This window comes from Equus caballus, chromosome 19 (assembly GCF_041296265.1).
Source record: "Equus caballus isolate H_3958 breed thoroughbred chromosome 19, TB-T2T, whole genome shotgun sequence".
NCBI classification, from domain to species: Eukaryota; Metazoa; Chordata; class Mammalia; order Perissodactyla; family Equidae; genus Equus; species Equus caballus.
In genome coordinates this window covers 55,319,110-55,346,565 of record NC_091702.1, presented here as the reverse complement: position 1 = coordinate 55,346,565, position 27,456 = coordinate 55,319,110, and the positions used below count along the sequence as shown (strand labels likewise).

General features: G+C 39.3%; 2 protein-coding genes across 9 annotated transcripts in view; one reads left to right on the top strand and one right to left on the bottom strand.

The window, feature by feature from the left end:
- Positions 1 to 8,216, bottom strand: part of ATG3 (autophagy related 3) — a 27,109-nt gene extending 18,893 nt beyond the window's left edge. For 2 of the 3 annotated variants that reach the window (XM_005601995.4, XM_070243840.1), the window contains exons 1-3: positions 7,408 to 7,659; positions 4,626 to 4,667; positions 176 to 225 (exon numbers count right to left, since the gene is read on the bottom strand). In XM_005601995.4, coding sequence (XP_005602052.1) covers positions 176 to 225; positions 4,626 to 4,667; positions 7,408 to 7,479 — 164 coding nt within the window. In that variant the 5' untranslated portion in view covers positions 7,480 to 7,659. Of the gene's footprint in view, positions 1 to 175; positions 226 to 4,625; positions 4,668 to 7,407 lie in introns of all 3 variants that reach the window. The other variant, XM_001502989.6, reaches the window with a different exon arrangement.
- Positions 7,976 to 27,456, top strand: SLC35A5 (solute carrier family 35 member A5). Of its 6 annotated transcripts, none has more exons than XM_070243839.1 (8): positions 8,089 to 8,228; positions 9,137 to 9,285; positions 11,948 to 12,049; positions 13,559 to 13,657; positions 14,989 to 15,119; positions 17,642 to 17,709; positions 23,796 to 24,576; positions 25,943 to 27,456. In XM_070243839.1, exons 5-8 carry the CDS (start codon positions 15,042 to 15,044, stop codon positions 26,009 to 26,011), a joined length of 996 nt encoding a protein of 331 aa, XP_070099940.1. In that variant the 5' UTR covers positions 8,089 to 8,228; positions 9,137 to 9,285; positions 11,948 to 12,049; positions 13,559 to 13,657; positions 14,989 to 15,041; the 3' UTR covers positions 26,012 to 27,456. The 6 variants fall into 6 exon arrangements, with proteins under 6 accessions (XP_005602050.2, XP_070099940.1, XP_070099939.1 ...); XM_070243838.1 differs by having other exon boundaries at positions 14,986 to 15,119; XM_005601993.4 differs by lacking the exon at positions 11,948 to 12,049 and having other exon boundaries at positions 7,976 to 8,228; positions 14,986 to 15,119.

The following is a 27,456-nucleotide window of genomic DNA, read 5'->3' as shown; positions in this document are numbered from 1 at the left end:
TTTCTTCCTTTATTTTACTTTGAATATCACTGGCGCAAAGTTTAATAGAAAAATCTACTAGAAGAGGGTTAAACCAGTAGTTCTAATTTTCATGCACTAACCTATTTTGTAAACTGCCATAACTATCAAGTGATACCTTTTACAAATTTTCTCTTTCGCACTCAAGATAACTTACCATTGCCATGTTGGACAGTGATGGACTAAGTGATCTCCAGCTGCCACAAACTATTCAGGATTTAAAAAGAATATGAAAAAAAGGAAAAAGAAAAATTGAACATCACTGAATTTAAGGTGGCAAAATACCAAAGTGATCATCCCATGTAACCTTTACACGCAAAAATCAATTAAACTGCAAACAGCCCCAAACTTGCTCTCTCAGCCAGAACTTATTTTTGAATACTATGCAAAATTTTTAACATCCATAAAAATTCAAATTAATTTTGGAAGAAAAAAATATTGAGTGTTATTTATTTTTTAATTCAATTTTAATCACTGGATTAAATAATGCCAAAAGCATACAGAATCATGAAATAAATAAGGGTAACACTACAGCATTTCAAATTTCAAAAATCATTTTATGGATAAATAAAATGTAGAGAGATTCTTGCTAGCAGCTGAAAACTCAATGAAAATCTTTGAAAAAATTACTAAACAGATACAGGTCTATGATGCAAGCATAGTTTATTACATCACAGTGCACATTTCTTCTTCCTCTTTTTTTTTTTCTTTTTAAATTTAGGTAAGAGCCAATTTTGAAAGCTTTTTCATGCTCTTAAAGGAATCATTAACAAAAGTGAGAAATGTAGTGCCAAAACAATGAATGGGGAAAACTTAGAAACTTTTGATTTTTTTGGAAAACATCAAGACAATTAAGAAAGTGCCTCCTCTAACAAACCTTGGACTTTCTAGGCAAGCTGAACACTGTACAAGGTTTCGGTTTTCTTCAGAAATAAAAAACAGACTCAGGAGAAACAGTTTAAGCTTCTGAGAATTTCCATCACCCATGAACACGAGCTGATCTTACTGCAAGACGGCAATCCTGCTTATTCTTAGAGCAGAAAATGAAAGTCTGTTCCGCACAACCGCAGCGTCCCGACTGGAGCACTGTCTGCACATACTTTCCCAAGGACTCTATTTCACAACAGCTCCAACTTCAAATCACCAACAAGGGTTGACTACACAGCAAAAAATTACAACGTCTTCCATCTTCCAAGGTCTTTCTGAGAGAAGGAGGTCTATACACAATACTCTAATTTGAGTAAAACTCTCTAAAATAAGAATTCTGAGAGTAACTTCTTTTAAGATACATTAACGAGATAAGATTTGGCAGCATATTCCCCCCAATAGCAACTTCATGAATGTTTCTGTTCTTTTATTTCAACAAATCTTTTTATTATTTAAACTGGTCAGGTAAAGACAAAAAACCCAAATGAAAACAATACTCTCTTCCTCAAGGTTTAAGCATTTTGGGTCACTGCAACCAGGTGCTTACATTTAACTATGTGGCTCTCAGGAACTAATTCATCACCACCACACGAGTATTAATTTAATCAAATGCAAGCAAAACAATAAAAATTAAAAAATTCTTTAATGATATTGCCTTGAGGTTATAAGACTGTGATATTTTATTCCATGGCACCTCTGGTGGCATCTATTAAAAAAATAACAAAAACACTAGAAGGTAAGGAAAACTATAAAAGAACATAAACTGCACTGATAATCAGTACATGTGTACATCTGCCCTCATTCGCAATGGCATCGTTACATGCTTCATATGCTCAAATGAAATAAAATCTAAGTTTCAAATTTCTAAATTCTCAATATTGCTTGCAGTAGCTTTCTCTTAGTGATTAAATATTAAGTAATACTGAATAACTCCAAGATAAAATCAATATACATACATACATTTTTTTTGCTGAGGAAGACTCACCCTAAGCTAACATCTGTTGCCAATCTTTCCTCTTCTTTTGGCTTGAGGAAAATTTGCCCTGAGCTAATGTTTGTGCCAATCTTTCTCTATTTTCTATGTGGGCCACCACCATGGCATGGCTGCTGATGAGTGCTGCAGGTCCGCACCCAGAAACCAAACCTGGGCCACAAAAGCGGAGCGTGCCACACTTAATCACCAGGCCAGGGGCCAGCCTCAAATATTAATATTTTAGTGAATAGATTTATCCCTCAAACTACCCTCTATTACTAGTACTCTACTTAATCAAGTCACACACATTGTACACCAAAGTATTTTTAGTCAGACAATACTACATTAGGTAATGCCTGTCCCTCTTTTTAAACATAATACTTCCACACCGCTCAAGGAAAACAAAAAGATACCTGGGGGGCTGACAGCCAGAAGCCCAGAAACAGTAACATAAAACTAATGAACTGATGAACTCAGCATAATATTTATCCAAAGCAAATTATGTCTTCTCATTTTCCTCCTCCAGACTCATTCTAATCTAACTTAATCCTGTAATTGTGCTCTATCCCAATCCAGCATTATGTGGTTAGTATCCAGCTGAGCTAGTTTCACCTTGCGTTGTTTACAAAGGGGGAAAATTCATAAACCACTTCATGACGCAATTAAGTGTAACAGTTATTCATTCTAGGATTAGTAGCTGTTTTAAAACAGTTAGCTTAATTCTATCCAATGACCACAGACTTGCATCTCTAACTCCAACTATCTATTTACCAATTAGTCATCTTCACATAGAGAGATAAAGCCAAAGAGCACAAGAAGAACAGTAAACTTTCATCTCTACTCTTGATTTCAGATACTGTTTCAAGAGCCATGTCTAAATTACACCTTCAGTTGGCAAGAACATTAATGATATCCTTAAGATCAAAACTTAGTTTTATTTGGCATTCACAGTATTAAACTCATGATGTCTAAGGTAGAATGGGTTCTTTAGAGAATGTCAAGCCAAAATCTGTCATTTTATAGATGAGGAAACACGAGGTCTATGCCTAAAGAGCTTCATCGATTTGCCCGCAACAGAATAAAAGAAGTTAAAGAAATGGGTTTAGAAGGCTGGTCTTCTAGGTTCTTTCCATACCACTGATAAAGAAATGAAAAGCAATAGGATGTACTGGAGTACATGAGGAAGCCATTTAGTTTAAAACTAATTGAGCGCAATCTTGTTTTTCCAAAAGGGCCTGACATTGCCTACTGAGCATGCATTGTACATCTGCTTTAAACATTTCCTATGTCCCAAAGTCAAGAAAGATACCCCTAAAGATAGGGATGTAGCTTCCCCCTATATCAGCATTTCTTTGAGGATAAGCATCTCTTCCTGGAAACTAAGGATTAACTAGTGACCCACTGTGCTCACCTTGTGACCACTGACCTGCAGACCACTGACCTGCTGTGCCAGCTAAGCATCTTGTGACAATTCTAAAAGGGACGCTCCTGTCATATGTAACGTATGCTCTTTGTTCCAAGATGGTATATAACCACACTGTACACTCCACTTCTTTGATGCCCTTCCTTCCTTGGGGAAGGCAGGCCCCGGGATAATCCTCAGATCTGGCTCATAATAAACTCACCCCTATTTTGATTTATAGATTGATTATGGATTATTTGCACTGACACCACCATGTGTCTTTAGTAAAAATAAAGACAATTTTAGAGAAAAAGATCAGTTCGGTACATCATTCTTAGAACTCACAAGGATTCGGGACTGAAGAGATTCCATCACAACTGAAAAGTGAAAGATCAGTTACTTCTCTGGCTTGAGGTCTTGGAATTTACAGTAACAGCCAGATCATACAATATGGCTCATTTCAAAATGTTTCTTTCAAAACAATGAGTAAAAGTTTTACTGCCAATGAGTGATGCTTTTAATAAGAGTTAAAGTGAAACATAAATAAATTATTTGCCATTTATTAAAATGAAAAAAATAATCCTGATGCAACCATAACTATTCATAAAACTGCAGTCTAAAAAGATTTTTGGACTAGTATTTATTTCTCAAAGGATAACTAAATAAACTATCTAAAGGACAGAGAACACTTCCATTATATAGATTTGGTGAACAAGTAAAATGATTCCTCAAAACATAATTCTATGTTAAAAGTTCAATAAAACACAACTGGCCTATAAAACAGCCATTATTTTCAGCATTAAGCAGATTCAACATTACTTGGTTAACAGGAGAAGTGAAAGAATGGTGAAAAAAATCAGTGTTAAGTAGTATGTAGCAATAAAATATTGAAGCTGAACACTGAGAGAAAACAGTGAGCTGAAGTTTCCAAACGGAAAGCCGTGAAGATTCATGTTTGGTGTACACAGAGGCAAAACCCAGCAAACACCTCAGAGCCCACTGTGCAGCTCAAATATGAGGGAAATCTTATGACCACTGACATCTTTTCCATTCCCTCTCCCACCCTCATTTCGAAACCAAGAGGAACTACAGAGAAATAAGAGAAGTGGCAAATCGAGAGGAAGTTACATTTTCTTCTATTCTATGGGAAGAAGAAATCCCCATAAAATTGCTAATATAGTCAACAGAATCTAATTTTACCCAAATCAAGATTGAAATTCAAGATGTTTTCTTAAAAAGCAAAAAAGCCACTCTGTTTAAGATAATTGTAAAACATAATAGCTTCAGAGTATCTTCAACACTCACCTCTTCTGGGGTGATAACACCTGTTTCCTTAAACTTTGATTCCTAAAGAGATTAAAAAGAGTAACACTATTATACTGTCTTTCACTTTCATTTAAAAAATGTTTGTGGGTAACTATTTGCCTGTCACCTTTCTAGGCAACAGAACACATGTAGAAAAACAATTTATCACTGGTACCTGAACCTCAAGAAATATACAAGTCTAATGGAGGAAACTGACATGAAAATAATTACAATGCACTTTGGTCAGTGCTATAAAAGAACAAAACTCTCTGGAAAAACACTCAAAGGTTTATACAAACATTAGGCTTTACAATGATTCTGTGGAATGACCAAATACCTTTATCTTACAGAATAGTAAAAATGTCTTAAAGCTGTTTAGACCTTACAATTCAGCCTATGTCTCATTTAAATCAATATTAGAAATCAAATCTAGAAGTCATCAATCATTTAATACTTTCCCATTATTCTCATCTCCAATAAGATATTGGTACAATATTCTCTTCTCTAAAGCAAAGATGTTATTTACCAAATTTTTATAAATTTTAAGTTGTATGTAAGACTTTTTGGTAAATTCATTTATGAATATTATTCATTCAACAAATATTTACCAAATAATTACTATGTGCCAGGCACTATTTGAGGTAATGAGGATAAGAGTGAACAAAATAGACCAAACTCATCCTTGTCCTCATAGTTAAACTGTAGTGGAGGGAGAAAAGCCAAATGGTAATGAATACCAGGAAGAAAAATGAAGCAGAGAGGAGACTGGTCAGTGGTGGAGGAGAGAGGGCTATTTCAAACAGGATGGTAAGAGAACAAAGACTGCATCAACAGGTGACTAGAGCAGAGACCTCAAGGAGAGGAACCAGCCACAAGGCTGTCTGGGGGGAGAGCATTTCAGGCAGAGAGAAGGGCAAAGGCAAAAACCCGAGGCAAGAAAGCACTTCATGGGATAACAAAGAGGTCAGACTGGCTTAAGCAAAAGAGAGCAAGGGACAGAGTAGATGAGATAGAGCCCTGAGCCAATCAAGTAGAGGCTTGAAGGCCATCCATCATAAGGACTTCAGCTTTACTGTACATAAATCTCCCAAACCATGATTTTTCTTAACTTTCACTTGTTGGGAGAAGTCACTATTTCTCTCCCAGGGACTTAAGTTTTTTCTCCTTGCCTTCTCATGTCTCGTAGGAAACCACAAGGATTCTCTCTGTAAACCAACAGTGTGCACAGAGAGGCGCAGGAAGGGTCATTAATTCTGCTTTCCTTATTACTAAAAATACACAGTGACAAATGCATATGGAGAAGCTAACACTTTCTTTTCAGTTGGTGAACAAGTAAAATGATCCCTCAAAACATAATCCTGTAAGTTCAATAAAATATAACTGGCCAATAAAATAGCAGTTTTATATTTAATTTGGGAATTCTTTTTCTCTTGCTCCTCTCTCCCTAAAACTAAAAAACTTGTAACAATCATGTATTATTTAAATCCTGTATTTTTAGGTAGACATGTTTCTGAAAAAATGAGATAATATGCAAAAGAATCCTTTGAATCAAATGTCAAAATTATTTTCAATTTCAAAGCGACTGAATAATCTTAAGATGGGTTTCGCCATAAACAAATTTAAGCACAGCAAGAGTTGGAATTCTCATTTACAAACCTGCCTGACTTTTTTCCCTAACTTGGCCCAACAAAGTATCATTTTAAGATCAGTCTTAAAAATAAACATTAAAAAAGCAGAGGACTAATATTTCCCTTTGTCATGGAAAGAGAGCAAAGTAAACCTGTCCACTATTCTTCTTGGCACACCAGAATAACTTCTTGAATACAGAGGACCAACCATTCCCAAGAATATTTCATCCCCACACTAAGATTTGTAGCTTTAATTGAAAGCTTTAAAAAAAATTTTAATTTCTTCTCTTAAAAAAACACTAACAAGAACTCGGTATTCACTATCCCTGCTTGCTTTTCAGAAAGGAAAAACAGAGTGACAACAAACAATTTACTCTCAACGAGCTATAAAATTAAACTTGAATGCACTTCTGGAAACTCATCTTTGAAAAAAGTCACTGCTGTAACAGCTAATGTGTCACGATTTTTACTTTAAAAATGCTGTATTACTGACAATGTAAAAAACCCATTTATATCTAGGAGGGTCAAGCTGCTCCTTATTATCACTGAAGTCCAAGCTTAACAACTAGTTTGGGCTATTTTAAGGACTTGGGAAAGGGAGTTTTTGCCTGTTAGCTGGGTTCAATGGTACTGATAGAGATGATGACGCAAGTTTCACCTTGTTCCTCTGAAATCTAACAAGCTGGGACCTCAATCACAAGTTACAATTTCAAACTCCTAATTATAAAGGACTTACTATGAAATCTGAAAGAAAAAAAGTGACATGTCATTCTAGTACCAAACACTGATTTCATTTTTTTTAAAGATAAAATCCTTGTTTAAAAAGTTCAAAAGACTTCCGATATTAGGATGTCACCTTCTCAAATCCACTTAGCTGAGGACCACCTTTCAACTCGACGCACCCAGATGCGCCGAGTTCCGACGGATGGAGACAGGAGTTCGCATAAGACGCTTCAAGTCTACCCTAAGGGCCAGAAAGCCCTGAGAACCGCCAGGTGAGCCCTCAGGTGGGGGCTGCACCTTTCCTGCGTCCCACTCTCACCCGCTTCCTCCACCTCTCCCCGCCCGAGAACACCGAGCCTCCCCGGCGCCGGTTCATCCCTGCCGAGTGGAGGGTGCGCCTGACGGCCCCTGGCAAACCCGGCCCGGCTTACCTTGAGGACCGGGGTCAGGTACTCAGCCACTTCCAGTGCCTTTCCCTTCACCGTGTTAATCACATTCTGCATCCTGGGGCCGGAGGAGCGGCCGGCCCCGCGACCGGGTGGGAAGGGCAGCCGGGACAGGGCCCGGGAGGCAGAAAATGTCCCCGCTCCCGCCGACTCTTATCGGCACCCGGCCGGTTGACTCGAGGGGACGGGACGCGACGGGACGGATGGGACGAGGGGGAGGGGCGGCCGGCGCCGCGCGCGAGGGCAGAGCGCGCTCCTCGCGCCCCCGGCAGCGCGCGGCGGCCCGGGCCCAGCTGTCACCTGGCCGCGAGGGAGGCGGCGAGGCCGAGGGGAGGGCTGGCGGAGAAGCGGGCGCACGCGCAGCTCTCGCCCTCTCCGGAGCTGTCTTCTCCCTCTTGCCGCACTCGCGCCCCTTCCGGCTTCCCCTTCCTTCTCTCACTCTCTTGCCGTAGCTCGGCCGCCACCTGGGCCTCACGTGACACAGGACTCTCCCAACACGTGACGCGAGAAAGGCCGCGAAGGGGCGGGATCAGGCCGCTTCGCCCCTCCCTCCGGAAGTGTAACACTGAGTGCGGCTGCGCAATGGGCACCACGCCCGCTCTCTCTCCCAGTCGGGTTCTTAGTGTGCTTTTTGTTCTGGAATAGAAGGCTCCGGGACGGAGGCTTTTTCGCTTTTCTCTCCTTCCCATAGCCTTCCCGCCTATGGACCCTAAAAGCTACTACTGCTGCTGCTGCGGAGCTAGACGGCTACTGTCTCAGCTCTAGGATGTACGCTCTTCCTTTAGAAGCTCTACGGAGGGAGTGAGGTAACCGTGCCCGCTGGCAAAGGAGTGCGCGTGCGTGTGAGGCGAGGGCGTGCCAGAGAGCCCCACTGCGCATGTGTGACAAGAAGGCTTTCCCTGCAGGTGGAGGGAACGCTGCCTTGTAGGGGAGGTGTGGCTTTGGCCTCTGTGCGCTTGCCCGGTTCGGCAGTCGGTGTTGGCCTTTCAAGCCCATCTCTCACCGATCTTCCAGGCACTCCTGTGCGCTATTCCTGCACTGAGAAGCTTTGGGCAAGTTACTTACCCGGCCTAGACTATGAATAATATGCATTTCTGCTAGGGGCCATATTCATTGCTTTAAGCTCAAGTCGCATCTTACCGGCAAAATAATCGTGAGCACTGTGTAGTGTCTTCAACACATCAAAAGAGGGCCTTAGGGTCATTGATTTCTAAATTCTCGTCTACTTCTAACACTAGTTCAGTATAAATTAACAGCATTGTTGCAGATATTTCCATTTAGGTCATTATTGTAAGGAAATCTTTCCCAGTAAGCTGTTTTTCCTCTTCTTAGGGAAGAGCTGCCACTGAGGAGAACAATACAAATCTGAAATTCTCTTCTTCTAGAGTTAAGTTGCTAATAAGAGTGAAAGTTAAAGAATTGCTTTTTTGCAGAATTCTGCTGTCCCAAAGTGTCAGTGGCTCACTTGCTGCCTTTGGCAGCAGTTCTAATCTGGCCTTTCCTTTTCTGCCATTGGAATTTCCCTTCCTATCAAATTTTGACTCCTTTCGTTTCCTTTCCCCATAGCTTCTCTTTACTTCTCAACTTTCTTGGTTCTGATATAGCCATAGCCAGACTTCTAAAAATTCCTTTTTGTCTTCTTCAGAAATCAATGGTATTTGCATTATGCTTAATCTGCCAGCAGGTTTGCTCATGAACTGTTCTTCTCTTTAAGGCAATTAAAAAGCAGTGGAATGGAAAGTAAGTGCTGTGGTCATCCCCTATTAAGCTCCCTGTCAACGATGTATACATTCCTGCTAGGGGCCGTATTCATTGCTTTAAGCTCAAGTCGCATCCTGCTGGTAAAATATTCAGCCAATGAAGGTAAGTTAAGACTTGGAATATGTATGCAGCATTTCCATCTAATCACACATTCTCTCTCCTGTTTTTGGTTTCCTTGTGTATAAAATGGTGATAATACCCTTTAAGCACTGGCTTCATGGGAATGATAAAGAATGTTTAAATTTGATTCTTCAACCTTTGATCCTTAGCAAGAAAAAATTTTCGTGCTGAGTGAAATTTGGGTCAGTCAAGTACAGAATCAAACCCTTTATAGAACAGATCATAACATCTGACTATTGCTTCAGTCAACAGCACAACACAACAGTGTTTCTGGGCCCATAGCAATATGTATAATTATAACTTATTTTGAAGGAGACAGGAGGATATATTTGGTCACCTGGCATTTATGAGGTCATATCTTAATTGCTGTATCAATGTGACAGTACAGATTATTAGCTATAAATATGTGCTCAAGAAATCTTGTTTTTCTTTAATGTAAGAATTTGTATTTAAACGATTTAATTCAACAAAACTGTACTGAGAACTTCTCACTAGTTATTGAGGTCACATAAGATCTTCACGGCATGACCCTTAATGGTCTGCTTGGGGCTCAGATGTGTATATAAGTCTCTACTTCAGTTAACGTTTTTCTGCCAGGCACTAGACTAAGTGTTTGTAACAGGATTCAAAGTGCAAAAGACATAGACTTTGTTCTCAAGAACTCACAGGTTATTAGGAGAAACATACATGTAAGTACATCACGAAAATAACAGTATAATAAATGCAGTTCTACACCAAAGGTGCAGAGATTGTTGAGAGTAGAATGTGATATATTCTGTCTGGCAGAGGATGATGTGGAGTGGGAAGGGATCAGGGAACACTTCCCTGATGAGGTGACGGTTGATGCACAAGAAGACAAGATGGGCAGGCTTTTCAAAACAGAGGCAACAACCTATAAAAATGAAGAGATGCATAAAAAAGCAGGATGGATTGTGAGACCATATAGTTCAGAATTGGCACAAAGCTGAAGGGCTTGGAGGAGAGGGAGGTAATACTGATAGTTAAGGACTTCATATGCCATCTGAGGAGCTGGGACTTTATTCTCTGGGCCTAGAGTCTGGGGGATAAGGAATACTTGAAGGATTATGAACAGGAGGGTAAAATGAGAAAGACTTTTATGATAGCTGGATGGAGGATGGACTAAAGGGGAAGAGACTGGAAGCAGGGTAGCTAGTTAGGGGCTTATTGCAAATTCAAGCCACAGATGATGAAGACTAACCAAGGCTCTGGAAGTAGAAATAGAGAAGAAGGGTAGATTCAAGAAATAAACATAGAAAAGATAGGACTTGGAGACTATATTGAATGTAGAGATTAAAAAGGAGATGAAATATTGGATAGTTCAGAGGTTTCTGGTTTGGAGTAAGAAGTGGATTGATGATGTTCTCAGCTGAGATGGAGACTTAGGAGGAAGAGCAGGTTAGATAGAGTTCAGAGAGATTGCAGTTTTAGCTACATACCTTCCATGAGGCCAGGAGCTGTCCCCTTGTTCAGTGCAATGTCCTGCAGTGTCTAGCACATCACATATGTGAGGGAAATGCCAATTAAATGAATGAATAGGAGGTAGTTATTCATAAGGGTGTGTTTAGTGAGCATTAAATGTTCCAGAGTACAGATTTGGAGACGTTAATATTAAATTGACATTTGAAACCCTAGGAGCAGAGGGCTAATCAGGGTAAGCACACAGAATGAGAAAACAAGCCAAGATCAGGACTCTGAGGAATGCCAAGATTTCATAGTCATGCTGACGCTCAGAAGGACTCCAAGAAGGGTTGTTAGATGAGGGAACTAAATGTATGTCACTTGTAGAAGAGAAAGAATGAGTTTGAAGACTGAGAGGGAATTGCAGCGTTATAAGATAAGGATTAATACATGCCTTTTGGAATTAGTAATTAGGAGATATTTGTTAATGTCAGAGTAGGTAGGTTGAGTACAGTGTTGATTGCAGAAACCAGATTGCTTGGGGACAAGACTTGAAGGGAAAGTGGGTAAAATGGAGATAATGAATGTTGACACTGTTTTAAGGAGAGAAGGAGAAGGTGTGGTAGTTGGAGGGGTAGGATCTTATATTTTATTTTTCAGATGGGAAAGTTTTAAGCGTATTTATAGGCCAAGGAGAGGAAGCCAGTTTATATAGTGAAAGATAATGGTGATCTGCTGAAGCTAGAGAAAATACTTACTGGAACAAAGTCCCTGAAGAGAAGGGTGGGCTTTAAAGGGGAGAATGGGTGAATACTGGGGCCGTGGCCCCTTTCTTTGGGACTAAAGGGGACCCAGTAAGGATGGATGTGATGTAGATAAGGGGTGTGTGTCTGGGTAGAAGGTGAGTGGAAGGAGGTCCCACATGATGCTGAGACACAGTTTGGGATCACCCATGACGGAAATATGAGGAAAAACAATAAAAGCAAGAATGAGTTAAAGAGCAGTGACAAGAGGTTGAGAGTTGTAATCTGAAGGCCCCTACCCCAGTTCTTGTGTGTGCTTGTTCACTCATGTGTGTATCATGGTAGAGATCAATGCAAAATATTATTGGAAGTTAACAGAGTGTGATTTCAGTCTAGCTTTAAGCTCAGAAAACGAAGAAGGAGACATTTTAGCTGGGCTTCGAATGATGGAGAAAGTTTAACAGGCAAATAATTGAATTCAGGTAGACGTTTATTAAGTGCCTACTGCATGCAGAACACTTACCTGCTGGGTCTGTGAAGATGACTGACATGATCCCTTTCTCGTAAGGAGCTTACATTCTAAGGTAAGACATACGTGTGAAAAAGAACTGTAATACACTGTGACAAGTACTGTTACAGAGGTTTATAGGTAGTGTTACAGGATCAGAGATGAATAAACAATTGATTGTGCTTCAGTTGAGAAGGTCAGGGGAAACCACAGAAAAGAGGAAGGGTGTTCTGGGTAGAAAGAATGTTGAGTTGGCATTTTTCGTCTGTACTTGGCCAGTTTTGGTTTTTAATATGATGACCAAGGGAAACAAGCAAATATTTTCAAAAGGAGGGAAAAAGGCACTCCTCAGAATAGAACCTAATCAAGTTTATGTTTGTCCTTGGCAAAAATATGGAGTAAGTTGTTTGTAAGCATTTAGGAAACAGGTAACAGCTAAGACCAAGGTGTGCTCAGCAAACCTCACTGCCTAATTAGATTGACTTGTGAGTTAGGATGTAGCTTGCCAACTTGTCAATGCGTTTGGATGTGTCAGCGTATTTTCTCTTGGCCCTAGAGGTAGCCAGGGCCCTGGGCCACTTACCTCTTGCCTCAAGTGGCCTTCTTTTACCCTGATGTACCATTTATCCCGGAGTGCCAAACAAATATTGTTTCTATGCATGCGATGGTGTGAAGCAGACAGGAAAGCTCTGAGTTAAGGAAACATCGCAGGCAGGGAGTACCTTCATTTTAACAAGGCAAACAAGTCACACAAGAGGAACCATGAGCTAGGTAATAGTTCAGCCAGGTAAATTCATAGCTTTTTAATGAGTCAGGCTCTGAGTGGTAATTAATGATCAATGTAGAAGGCGTCTCTTATGCCATGCCACAAAGCTTTCTTTGCCCATAACCCTAGGCACCTCAACATATGTACCAGCAGCTTGGATGAAAACATGAGAGGCATGTTTATCAAATTCAAGGAGAATAAAATGCTGAATGGGGTAGGGAAAGCTAATACATTAGGTGAATTGATTCAAAAGTGCAAAATAGCAAAGCCAACACGATGAAGTTTAATAAAACCAGTATTAAAATCCAGCTTTTAAGTTTAAAAACAGCTGTAAATTATTAACTGTATGTAAGTGTTGATCGTTGTTATTGCCATTGAGTCAATTCTACTCTGGCGACCCTGTGCAAATCAGAGCGGAACCCTGCCCAATCTTTCTGCACCATCCTCTCAACTTGCGGTGCCATATCAGACAGTGCTCTGCTGCTATTCATAGGGTTTTCATGGCCAGTTTTTCCGGAAGTGGGTAGCCAGGTCCTTCTTCCTGGTCTGAGTCTGAAAGCTCCACTGAAACCTGCCCACCATGGGTGACCCTGCCGGTATTTGAAGTACTGGTGGCATAGCTTTCAGCATCACAGCAACATGCAGCTACCACAATGTGACAACCAACAGATGAGTGATGTGGTTCCCTGACCAGGAAATGAACCTGGGCTGCGGTGATGAGAACAATTTATGTTAACCACTAGACCATCAGGGCTAGCTATGTATAAGCATTAAATGGAACAAAACTTATAGTAAAGAAACGTTTCTCTTACATTTCAGAGAACAAATACGATTATCTTCCAACTACTGTCAATGTGTGTTCGGAGCTGGTAAAGCTAGTTTTCTGTGCAATTGTGTCATTCTGGGTTATCAAGAACGGTGAGTCTTGAAATGGTACTATATACTTGATAAAAGTCACAGAATCAAAAACTGTTAGAACTGGAATGAACGTTTTATATCACTTAGTCTAGCCTATTAATTTTATACGTGAGGACGCTAAGATGCAAACAGAAGTGTGATTAGCCATATTCTACAGTTGGAGAAGCAGGCTCAAAGAGAAAGTGCTCTGCAGGCTGATGGGAGGGGGCAGAGCCGGGACTCCAGCCCATGTCTCTTAGCCTCCTGTCTGTTGCTCTGTCTCATGACTTGTTTTTGCAATGGGTCGCGCAGTGAGTTTTTATTCACATTCAGGATTTTCTTAATTACCACTGTCTGACTTGATATGTAGCATATTGCAGAACAGTCCCCATTTCCTTCAGGGGAGGCAGCATAATGCAATCGAGACAGTAATACAGAGAGACTGAATTCTGGGGCAGATCATTTTAACGTTTCTAAGCTCCAGTTTCATTAATTGTCAAATAGGGATACTAATCCTCCCTCACATCTGAAGTATCTAGCCTTTGTGGCTCTTCGTATTTATTAATTCTCCACCTTAGTTTCCCATTTATTGAGCCTTAGCTCTCTGCTCCTTTGACCTGCCTCCCCACATGAGGTAAACAGAATTTAGAGTATTAAAGGTTTGCCCAAGAAGATGTCTTTTCATACTCAAGTGTTTCAATCTGTGCCGTTTCTAGTTAGTGGAATACATTTCTTAATCTCATGAAATTCATGCGTTATTTATAGGGCTTAAATCATTTTCTGTCTTTTCTTTTTTATTTTGTATTCTGTCTGTTATGGTACCTCCCAAGTTTTTGGAAGTCTAGAGATGGAGTATTAACTCATATTAGGATTAGTAAAAGTTAATTTTCTCTACTCTGACATGTATATAAATTTTCACCTAGTATCTCCCTTTCCTGATCCCTCCCCGGGAGGAAAAACATCCCAGCATGAACGCTTGATTTTTTTCTACGTATTTTAGCTTGTTGATCTCTCCCTTGGCATTAGGCTCTCCAAGTAGTAAGAAAAACGGTAAGTATCCTGAGTTGCCTTAAGTGACACTTCTATCTCAAGTTAACAGGAATTAGGAAAATCTCTATTCCTAAGGTGTTGCTGATTGTCAGTGATGAGGCACAGTGGTCGATTGAAGAAAGACAGTAATGAAATCCTGTATTGTCTTTGATTTCTTAAGGCTAATAATCACTTATGGAAGCAAGTTCATAAAGCGTCTTTTAAAGAATTGTATCAGAAGTCAGACACAATTTACTTTCTCTAAAAGTATGGTGATTCTCATGAAGATCATTTGTTTACTGGTGTATTTCTTTCCTTAGAAGATCATCAAAGTAGAAGCTTGAGATGTGCTTCCTGGAAGGAGTTCTCCAATTTCATGAAGTGGTCCGTTCCTGCCTTTCTTTATTTCCTGGATAATTTGATTGTCTTCTATGTTCTTTCCTATCTTCAGCCTGTAAGTAAATATGACAAAGAAAATAGCATTGGAAAAACACAGAGAAATGAATCTCAGAACTAATCTTTCTCTTTTTTTTATCGTTTTCCTTGGCGTCGTTAGTTTCTGAGTGCCCTTCCTGGCCTTCCCAAGGTTTGACCAGATCATCTGCCTACTGACCAATCTGCTTGCCAGATTCTCTCACTGCTATAGATCACTGTATTAAACTGTGTGGACTGTTCTGCGGGAGTTGCTCCCTGGGCAGCGAATCTGGAGCCATCTCTCTTTGTGTAACCTTCATCAGTCTATTTTCTGAGCCATCCTATGGTCACCAACCTCTAATATTAATCTCAGCACCCAGGACCTCTAAGCAGAGTTCCATGAATAACTCAGAAAATTATTACTCAGTGCACCACTCTTTCTTACACTCACTTTAATGTAGTTTGTATGTATTCTATTTGTATGATTTTTTTTTTTTGTTAGTCCTATCATTTAACTAACAAGTTCTTCAAGGATGGAGATTATATCCTCCCAACTTTAAATGTTATCTATAGCTGATAATATGAGCAATATTTCTCATCTCTCTTGGCATCCTCCATGCCAGCTTAGAGAGCCAGTAATAATCAGAATTAAAATTTGGCCTTCTGCTTTTACCTATTACTCAGTTTGGGTCACGTGTGTATTTTTCCCTAATATTCTGTAAAATGAAGATTTCTGTTGCCATTGTTGCCAAAATGTGTTTTAAGTTTCTTTAAAGAATAAATTCAGGCGTTTTGATTATAAATAGGATTTTATTGGTTTAGTGTATCTGAAACCTCTTAAATATAGCCAAATCAGTTTGAGCGTGGGATGGAAAGAAGGGATCACTAGAGCAGTATGGGAGAAAACAGGAGTTTGATTCTTTTGCCTCATTCAGAAGCTGTGTAACTAGCAAGCCCCAACTGCTCTAAGTGTCAGTTGCCCATCTGTAAGATAGAATCATGTTACCATACCAGCCTGAAGGCAGAGGCCTGGGCCAGGTGATTACCTGAGGTTCCTTTCAGCTCTGTGATCTGTGCTGTTAGTAATATTCATCCCATCTAAAATGTGTTCTCGCCTAAATTCTTGCTTCCACTTTGTTTTTCAGATCTGAGAATTCCTGTACCCAATGACATAATTATCATGTTCAATAAGTATATATTTGTTGTATTTTATTGGTATCCAACAAATCAGCTCTAAATTTGTATCCCTTTTCTACATCCTCTGTGCCAAAGCAAGACTGCAATTTCCTGTTCTTCCAGCTTATTGCTCTGCTCTTCCTTCCTGATTGTGTACAACCACATATATTACCAAATAAATTACATGGCATTTTCCGTGTATTGCTGTGCCCAGGTCTAGTTGGAAATAACGATGCATGGAAGTTTTGGGGCACAGCTCTGGTATTTTGTTTGCTCTATACTGTTGCATGGAAAGAGTTTTCAGAATCCATCAGGCCATCCAGGCCGCCTGGTTAGGTGCGTTTGCCCTGTCATTGTGGTGACTGACAGACCTACCACTTCCCTACTCTTTGTTTCCTAACTGGGAGTTACAGAGAAGGACGCTGAGAAAACCTTAAAATAGTGGTTCCCATAAAAATTGAATAGAAAAACAGCAATGTTGTGTTCTTGGAATTTTTGCTAGTTTTTATTGGATTTACTCTTATTTCTTTAATTCAGCTGCAGATTAGCCATATTTGCTGGTTATAATAGACTGTTGGTAATCTTTGGGATTTAATCAGCTTAAAGTGACAGCAAAAAGAAGGGCAGGGTGAACTAAATCAGTAGGATTTGTTTTTAAAAATTATTAATGTTGTCAGATCCAGTTATGGGGAGCTCTGATAAAATTTCCTACTTTCTGGGCCAGAACATACATACACACGTTCAGAGTACTACTCTCATGTGAAATCTGACTGAATTCACAAAAACAAACCTGTATAAAAATCTGGCTGACACCCTTCTAAGTGTTTAGAGCAATGTGAATAAAGAGCTGTCAAACATGAGTTTAGAAGGGAATCACTGGTATTGAGTCACTATGGTTCAACCAGGAAAATTGATTCCATTCCTGGAATGGTAAAGATGCCTAGAAACCTGCGCCTCAGCTTTCTTAGTATGTAAATGGGCCTGGCAATACGTGTCTTCTCTCTACCCATAGAAGCAGTATTAAAAGGCTGTAAAGCACTGTGAGAGCTTGAAAAAGTATATTTTAAAAGCATGGTAAACGTTATTTCTAGACCTAATCCTTTAGAGTTTGTAAATATTTCCAGATCTGCACACACAGATTATTTACACAGGCATTTGCTGAATTTCAACACATTTTTCAAAGGCTGTACAATAATTTGATCATATCTGCATAAATTCAACAAGCAATAAAAATGGAATTTAATAATACTTTAGTGAAATAGCTGCCCTAATAACCCCTCTGGTTTTTGACCAAAAAGCCTTTTTTGTCAGATAAACCACGAAGCTGGGAGATTTCTGAGGTCAGTCTTTGTTTGGATTGTAACACTATCTTCTTTTTCTTTCTAGGCCATGGCTGTTATCTTCTCAAATTTTAGCATTATAACAACAGCTCTTCTATTCAGGATAGTGCTGAAGTAAGTAACTCGTTATGAAAGCGTATATCATACTTGAGAACGGCACAGCCTTGTTTCAGGTGATATGCCCAGAGCACCGAACGCTCCGAGTCCCAAGGCCAGGATTTGATTCCTAGCTGGCTCTATGTATTGGGCGAGTTGTTTACCTATCTGGAAGGCAGCTCCAGTGCTAGCCTGTCTAAACCCTCTGCAATTTGATATTTGAAATGTTTTTTCTTAGCAGCTCAATAAAGAAATATAATTGCCTGGGTTATTATTATTCTAATTTTTAGTGCCAGGTTTTCAATAAAGAATTCATGAGGCTTTTTTTTTTTTTTTGCATAATCTCTGTACACTAACAGGGAACCAAGAAGTTCCTAAGATTAATACGTTTGCTGTTTGGAGTTTGGAGATGGTAAAGAGTGGCAAATTCTTTATTAAACTACTTGAGATAAATACGTGATGTAAGCTCTAACTGGCAGAGGATTTGCATAAGGAATCTAGTCAATATTACAATTAATCAGAATGATAGACTTTTAAACTTTTCCAAAGCTATCACCAGTCTTTCCTATCTCCAGGACGACCTTTGAGTAAAATAAACATTTTGAAGTAGACAGGCTGTGCTGCAAAGCAGAGGCCATGGTGTCCTGAGCTGATATGGGATCTGGGTGCTTAACTCCAGTTTAACTTTTCGTAATGATGATGATGATAAAAATAAAATTAACTTCTTGTTTTATTTGTTGTGATTGGTTTTTTTTTTTAATTTTACATTCACTTTCTCTTTTTAATTTCTTATTTCTCAATGTGCTATGTCATAGCGTGTTCTTCGATGATTTGTGTGTACAAAAGGATGAATGGTTTGGTACATAGGCACTCAGTAAATATTTGTTGCATACATGATGCATTCAGTACATAAATTATATAGAATTCTTGAAAGATTTTCTCTACCACGAGAAAACTTTAATTTAATGGCTGATGTGAGAGATGGGAAAAAATGAACATTACATCTCGTCCAGTTGAAATGTTAGAGTGCACTGGAATTTGCTTTTGTATCATATTCTTCATTTTATTTATGAATTGTGAAAATAATTCAACTAGCAACTTAAAGAATGCTGTTCCAAAACATTGTGAAGTCTTTAAAATCAGCATGAAAGTCACTTTGTAGGATAAAAAGTTGGCTTCTGAGAAAATACATGTAAGCAATAATATCTTTATGTTGATTTTTGTGATAAAATTAGAGATGCACTTCCATGAAGGAAAAAATTGGCTCTCACACACAATAAAAGGCTATTTAATAAGGGAGTTTCAAAAAAGAGTCTCAGAAACATATTTTCTTAAGTAAATTTTTTTCCTGTGAAATGGCGGTTTATGAGCACACATGGTATTATGCTTAAGTTATATAATACATAAGTATTATGACAAAATTACATCAATTTAAAACTGAATTTACCAAAGAGAAGCTAGAAAGTATGTATTGCCTGACTTAAAATTGGCCAGTAGCTCTGGTTGTGCCTGTAGTTGTTTCTTTGCTTTTCCTTTAACTCACTCCAGAGCATGAGCCATGCCTGTGCGGCCGAGGTGAGGGGCCACTCAGCAAGGCCCTGCCCAGTGCTGGCCTGAGTGCTCGTAGGCAACAGGGCAGGGGAGGTTCTTCACCAGGCAGGGACAGGAAAACACTAAGGACTCCTCAGGGCCAAGCGCAAGCTGAGGGCCTTTCTCCACTCTTTCAGCTTAACCCACAGTGACTCCGGGAGGCAGGTGCAGTTATTGTCCCCATTCATCAATAGATTTGTCCCAAGCCGATACGTGCCCGCATCCCACAGCCTCTGAGCATTTTGCATTTTTGGGTGGCTCCCTTGACTGGAAAGGAGGGATGTCTGGGGTGGGCAGGCCTAGGGGCAGAGGGACCAACTCAAAATGAGCTGCCCCTGTCCAGCTGAGCATGCCAATGCCTTGGGCAAAGATGACTGTAAAATTTTTAAGCATTTAAACTGTTCAGATTAAGAAAGTTAATTCTTAGTGTAACCAAATCCAAATCTATTTATACTGTAAACTTTAAATGTTTGCTTGTAATACTATTAATTGCAATATTAATTGTATTATTGCTAGGGTTTTCTGCTTTTTTACTTTTGTTGAGGAAGATTGGCCCTGAGCTAACATCTGTTGCCAGTTTTCTTCCACTTGGTATGTAGGATGTCACCACAGCATGGCTTGATGAGTGGTATGTAGGTCCCAACCTGTGAACCCCAGGCCACCAAAGCAGAGTGCGAGAACCTAACCACTACGCCACTGTGCTGGCCCCTATTGCTAGTTTTAATAATAATTAACATTGTTATGAACTAAAGTTCAAAACTTTTTCACGTATTTTACCTCAATATTCAGAACAGTAATATTGATTCTAAGACATATGTTTGCTTTGTTGTTGATATCTCACTGTTTTGAATCTTTGGAAGTTAGTTATGTTAAAAAGACGGTAAAATCACTCCATTTTTATTATTTCCTCAAGCACTAACTTAGCTCCCAGAGCGAGTCTTAATTTGACTGATTCACAAATCAACACCGAAGCTACTCTTCATAGAACTAAAATAATATAATAAATCTAATACTGTCTTTTATGAGAATCTTTTAAGAGTTATCTATTACATTTTAAAGTGAATTTAATTTTGTTCTCCTTTGATCTTTTTGTTGTTGGTAGTGTATGTTGCTTGTCTGTTTTTCCCTATTTAAGTAATCTACTTTCTGCAAATCATTTGATGATTTTTTTGCTCGTGGCAATAAAATAGTCCAGTGACTAATGCAAGAATTACTTAGAAGAATTTGAAAGTGGGAAAAAGAAAAATGTCACCATCCATATGTCTTCTTCTCTTTCCTAGAGAAACCCCATGTGAATGTATAGATATGTTCTTTGAGATATAGCCACTGGTTCAAAGTGGAAACTGATGGCAGACGTTCTGCGTCAAAGCCTTACTGGTTTGCTGTTATGGCTGAGTAGTATTCCATATATATATGTACACACACTCACAAACACATACACATCTTCTTTATCCTTATCCATTCATATGTTGAGGGATACCTAGGTTGCTTCCAAGTCTTGGCTATTGTAAATAATGCTGCAATGAACATAGGGGTGTATATATCTTTTTGAATTAGTGTTTCTGTGTTCTTTGGATAAAACCCAGAAGTGGAATAGCTGGATCATACAGTATTTCTATTTTTAATTTTCTGAGAAATCTCCATATTGTTTTCCATAGTGGCTACACCAATTTACATTCCCACCCAGCAGTGCTTCCTAGTTCCACTGCCTCCAGGAGGGCCGGTCTGCCCCCCTTCGGATGTATAGATGCATGGATCTCTCAGGGGTCCTGGTGTGCTGTGCAGAGTCCCTTGTTGGTCAGTGGATGTCTGCTTGGTTGTAACTTAAAGGGAAGTGGCAAAGGGAACAATTCACTCCACCACGATGCCGACATCACCTCTGCAGCATTCTTTTGATGAAGAGCTGAGGCCTTTTCCTTGAGTAGGTATAAAATTTGCTGATTGGAGTTCTTTGGCTTCTTTCTTGCTTGAAGTTACATTGATTATACATCATCCGTGATTTCTGGGTTCACTTTCTTTAAAGTAGAGTAAGTCCTTGAAAAATACTTTTAAAGTAGCTTCTCCTAGATTTTTATTATTCATTCTCTAATGTTAAAATTAGCTCACCTATACCTGATTCAAAGGCAGTTTTTTATCTTGTGAGTGATTTGCCTTTAACTAGTCTTCCTAAGCATTCAACTTAGTTTTCATAAAAATAGCAATCCTTTTCTTTCATTCGTAAGTTATCATTTATGTAATTATTAAAACATTTGATTCCAATAATGAGATTACCTTGTGAAAACCCGTTTAGAAACATAGACTCTGTGAGCAGACAGTTCACTAGGAGCAGAGGCCTGCCGGTGGGGCCGCCTTCTAGCTGCAGGTGTTCAGCTCTGAGCATGAATGTGAATGTTTTCCTGGGGCCATGGACATCAGTTAAGTGAATTTCTACTGTTGCATTCACCAAACTGAGGAGCAAACTCTTCCATGTACAATCCGTCAACATTTGTAAGAGTTCAGATCCTAACCTCACAGGATAATTTGTTATGCTTTTTTTTGGTTTTTGGGGGTTTTTTTGGCCAAACATCTACTATTTTCAGCCTAATCCTTAATAATTTTTACCTTCCCTAGAACATTACCTTGAATGAGTAATTATTTGCAATAGGTACTATGTAGCTTGTTTAAGGCTTTGTTTCCTTGGATGCTTTTTTCTCAACGTCAGTATTAGTGGAAAATCTATAGCTGTGAGAATTGAAAACTTCTAAGGAACTAGAGATTATATCGTTGCCTCGTTTGTGTTGATATGCAGTAATTGGTTATATAATGATCTTTATAAATTGGGCACCCGTTCTTCATCTCTGTCTTTTCTGCTTCCATTCACTTTGCTCCCTACCACCTGATGTATACCAGCTGCACCATCGGAAATTTACGTGACTAGTTCACGGTTCCTGACCTCATGGCACATGGCTATGCTAGCCCCATCACTCTGTGCTAGATCTGGTTATTTGAAAGTATCTACGCGATAAGCATATGATAGTGTGCACAGGTGTCTACTATCTAGGCTGGTCTGTGCATGTAGCAGTTTCGTAGTGTGAAACTCCATGGAAGCATTGGTGCAATCAGACACATCTTTCTATGTGCATGCTGGGAACTCAGAATTACACTTAAGTGGTGCAGTGGTCCAGAAGGAAGACGTGTAAAACCATGGCTCAGATCCCTTCCTTGCTCTTTCATAAATGCATGACCTAGGGAAGTCAGTTAACCTCTCAGAACACTATTTCCTCCATGAGAACAGGAATTGCCTAACCCATTAGTAGGTGCTCAGTAAATGCTCCAAAATTCTTGTAAGTTCTGATTCTCTCCTGTTGCATTACACTTCTGCCATTGCTTGTATTATTCTCTTCGTGGTGTCCCTCTTCTTCGCCTGACTAATTGATCTGCAGGCTTGAAGATTCTGTTCCCCTGAGAGGCCTCTCTGTCTAGCCCAGCCTGAGTCAGCAGCTGCTCTTTCGTTAGTCAACATTGTACATTCTCGTTGCGTTTGCATACTCTCCCCTCTGCCTAGGTATGTCACCAGCTTCCTTTTCACATGGCAAACTCCAGTTTATTTTTCATCTTTGAGCTCGTATCATTTCTTTGAAGCGATACCTGATTGTTTACAGACTCTAGTGTTTCTTCTTCAGTGTATGTCAGTTGTTCCCTGTATCACTTGTCACACATTATATTGTCATCATTTAGTTTCGTGGTGCTCTCTCTGTTAAAGTGTAAATTCCTTGAGGATGGAGATCAAGTCTTTTTTATCTCCCCAGATTGCCTGGCACATATTAGCTGTTTATGAGATGGCTATTGAACTGAATGAATCTGCAAAATGGAATAATAATAATGTCTTCTATATCTCACAAGTTTGTTGTTTGACAAAATAAGGAATTGTTAGGACTTTGTAGACCGAAACACTAAAAATAACTTTTCCTTGCCTTATCAAACAGTGGATTGCTGTAAAATGCTTTATGATTAGGCTCTAATCCAGGAACCAGCTTCCTCCTTATCTTTTTTGGGTCATAAATACATTTGAAATTTGACAAAGCTTTGAAGGGTGCCCTGGTGGTTGGGGAAAGGCCAGGAATTACCTCTATAGAAGATGTGGCACCCACTGCAAGGATTCGCAGATTTCTGAAGCTCATCACATTCTGGTTCATGGGAACCAGGTTGAGAATACTTACTTTGTAGTGAGATAAAAAGATCAGCTCTGGAGGTAGAAAGGGGGCTTAGTTAAACCTCCAGGTTAAAAGGAAACTTACTGTGAGGAGAAATGACTGAATGGCCTTACGGGACAGTTACTATAAAAGTAAATAAAAATGTCAAGTTTAAGGAGCAGAAGCACCAATGGATTTTGAGCTTGAATTGGAAACACTAGCAAAAACTGGCTGCAGTTCATTCAACCAAGTACTCAAGAACCTGAGTTTTCAGGAGAAACAGTTGATATGGGAGGAGGGAAGAAAAACAGTAGTAAAGTCTTGTTTTTCATCTTTGAACAGGAGGCATGTAACCTGGATACAGTGGGCTTCCCTCCTGATTCTGTTTCTGTCTATTGTGGCCCTGACCGCCGGGACTAAAACTTCACAGCATAACCTGGCAGGACATGGATTCCATCACGATGCCTTCTTCAGCCCATCCAATTCCTGCCTTCTTTTCAGAAGTGAGTGTCCCAGAAAAGACAATTGCACAGCAAAGAAGTGGACTTTTTCTGAAGCTAAGTGGAACACCACAGCCAGGGTTTTCAGTCACATCCGTCTTGGCTTGGGCCATGTGCTTATTATAGTGCAGTGTTTTGTTTCTTCAATGGCCAATATCTATAATGAAAAGATATTGAAGGAGGGGAACCAGCTCACTGAAAGCATCTTCATACAGAACAGCAAACTCTATTTCTTTGGTGTTCTTTTTAATGGACTGACCCTGGGCCTCCAGAGCAGTAACCGTGATCAGATTAAGAACTGTGGGTTTTTTTATGGGCACAATGCATTTTCAGTAGCCCTTATTTTTGTAACTGCATTCCAGGGCCTCTCAGTGGCCTTTATTCTGAAGTTCTTGGATAACATGTTCCATGTTTTGATGGCCCAGGTCACCACTGTCATCATCACAACAGTGTCCGTCCTGGTCTTTGACTTCAGGCCCTCCCTGGAGTTTTTCTTAGAAGCCCCATCTGTTCTTCTGTCCATATTTATTTATAAAGCCAGCAAGCCTCAAGGTCTGGAATATGCACCTAGGCAAGAAAGGATCCGAGATCTAAGTAGCAGTCTTTGGGAGCGCTCCAGTGGGGTAAGTTTGTGAGGATGCTGCTTTTTGCCTGTTCTTCCCAAATTCAAAGCATGGTTATACAAGTGCTGATTTATCAAAGGAGGTATCAGATCTCTGTGACTTTTAAAAGTCATCCAACAAACATTCATTGGACTTCTTATGTGAGCAAGGGCTCATGATAATGCTGTCAGGTGTCAAGAAAAACTATAAATCCAAGTCTCAACAATGTCATGCATTGAAGGTATCAGAACATTATGGAGTTACTGAGCTGGAGGGTGCCTCAGGTTGTCTGGCCCAGTCTCCCACATTTCACAAGTGAAGGAACAGACTTGGAGAGGTAAATGGTCTACGGACAGTAAGTGGAGGAACTGGTGCTAAACCCGTGAGGTCTGACTTCTAGTCCATTACTCTTTCCAACCCACCATAGTTGGGAAAATAAGCCTCATTTGTCAGAAAAGTTGGTCTTCAACATTAGGAAGTCTTGTTAAATGTAAGTAGAATGCCTGGCTCCTTAGTTTTCCCATAGTTATTCATAAACCACAGTGTACCAGAAGTGCAGGCCTTGTTTATCTCGCTAAGAAGGTGATTTTCAAAAGGATCTCTAAACGTAAGAGAAGAACATTTTCTAGAAGAATACTTATGCGGTTAGTCTGAATAAGTAGTTTTGTGCGAGTTTGCTTATAATTGTTTTAGGAGGGTCCATCAGTCATCTTATTAGCAAATTAATAATGGTCTTTTGGAGATTGAAGTCAGGAGTAAGATATATGTTATAAAAGATGAAATAGACACCTCTATTAGCTTTAGATTTACAGTTTTCAAGAACACACAAAATATGAAATACTTCACACAATGAATATTTCACTCTTTGGGAAAATTAATCTGTTTCTTGTTAGAGTTCATGACAGAGCTTCCCTTGGTAATACTTCGGAAATGGTGGTGCAACAGGTTCTTAAGATGAAAAAATTAGAGCCTTGGGTCCCAAATGCCCTGATCTCAGCCACAGTATAAATTCAAAAGTCCTGTGTTCTTTTTTAGTGGTCTGATAACACTGCTTGCCCTACTTCTTAGGTAAAAGAAAATTAATTTAGGCAACAAGGCCTAGTTGATACCTCTCTCTCCAATCTTTAATCATTTCCTGTCAAGACCAGCAGAGGGTGCTGCTTACTGTGCTCATGATAAGTTTGAAATTGAAGTGCTGAGGAGCATTTCAAGTTTTCACCATCTCATTATACATCTAAAATTAACTTTCAAGAACTTGTGTTTATTTAATTTCACTTGACCAAATTATAGTTTAATGAAATAAAACCTATAATTTGTTAGTAATCATTAAAAATGCTACATTTCTAGTTTTGTTTTAATTAATTACTGATTTCGTGTTTCCTTTTAGGATGGAGAAGAACTGGAAAGACTTACCAAACCCAAGAGTGATATTGAGTCAGATGAAGATACTTTCTAATTGGTACCCAAATAGTTGGCATCTCTCACAAACCTTATGCTCCCGTTTTCAGCATGTGTAATACTTGTCTTTTCACTTCGATAAACCGAGAACATTTATAAAGCATAATCCTCTCTGCATATATCTAACCACTCCCTGAACAGTTCCGTCCAAGACTTAGAGTCCCCAAAGGCTAAGAAGTTCTAAGGAACTGACAGAGGAGTAATAGCATGGAGGCTGCGTTAATGGTCCTGTGCTTGATAAGTCAGGAAGAAATATTCGCAGATGATTTTCCTCGTCCTCCAAGGTTCCAAAAAACTTGTAGTAATCATGTGAGCTGGACCCTATAAATATACAAATAGAGATCGGTTTGCCAGATAGTCGTGATTTTGTAGTTCTACTCTGCATGCCGAGGTCTTCCCTTTTTATCGTTATAAATATCACCTAGGTTGTCCCTTGAATTTTGAGGCCCTGGAGATACACATTTTGCAATTAAAAGCAACATGACTCTTTCTAAAAAATTTGGTGGAAGGACCTTACTGTCTAGCTGCAACACTGATTTGAGGTTTAGATAGTCTGTGCTAAATGTTTTGCTAAAGAAGCAATTTTTCAGAAACAAAATCTCAGAAATTTAATTTCTAGGAAATCATAGGGAATTTGATTTTTAGTGATTGTCTCTTGATGTTTTTCTACAGAAATAAGCTTTAGTTTAGGTGAAAACTGGTTGTAAGTCACTACACTTATCACTTGTATTTTAAATCACTTACGCAAGCTGCGCTGGGTTTTTTCTCAGTTTGACCTCATTACTCTTGGATTATTATATTTTGAAGAAGTAATAAGCCATTTCATTTTATTAGTTATTAATTAGAACTTAGGGTGATTATATGTATGTTTGTCATATCCTGTTGCTACGAGTTGAGACAGTGGCTTGAGAATCATACCAGATTGTCAGTAAGATTTATGCCTAAGATTCCTTTTAAAAGGATCATTTTGCAAACAAATGACATTTACTGAAATACGAATAGTATAACTCTACAAAGAGGAAGGCCATTAATAAATAAAGCCCTTTACAATAATGACATTTCACACTTCAAGTGCATGGTCTTTTTCAAGGTATTTTTGCATGCAGCCAATTGACTCCATGAGGTAGAGAATTCTGTCAGGTGATAGGTAATTTAAAAGTGAGAAAACGGAAGTGACTTGCCCAAGGTCATGCAGCTGGATGGCGATTGGACAAGAGTCAGCTTTAGCTAGTCGGCCTGTGTGCTTACAGAGTATCACACTGCAAATGTGTACACTGCACTTTAAGACGTCATCCTGATGCTGTCTATTCATTTTTTCTCTTCTTTCCCCTAATTTTTGTACAGAAGAACATAATACTGTTATATAATCCATCTGTAATATCCAGAATAATATGACTGGTAAGAGTTGGTGGAAATTTATAAATAAAATAATTATTAAACCTA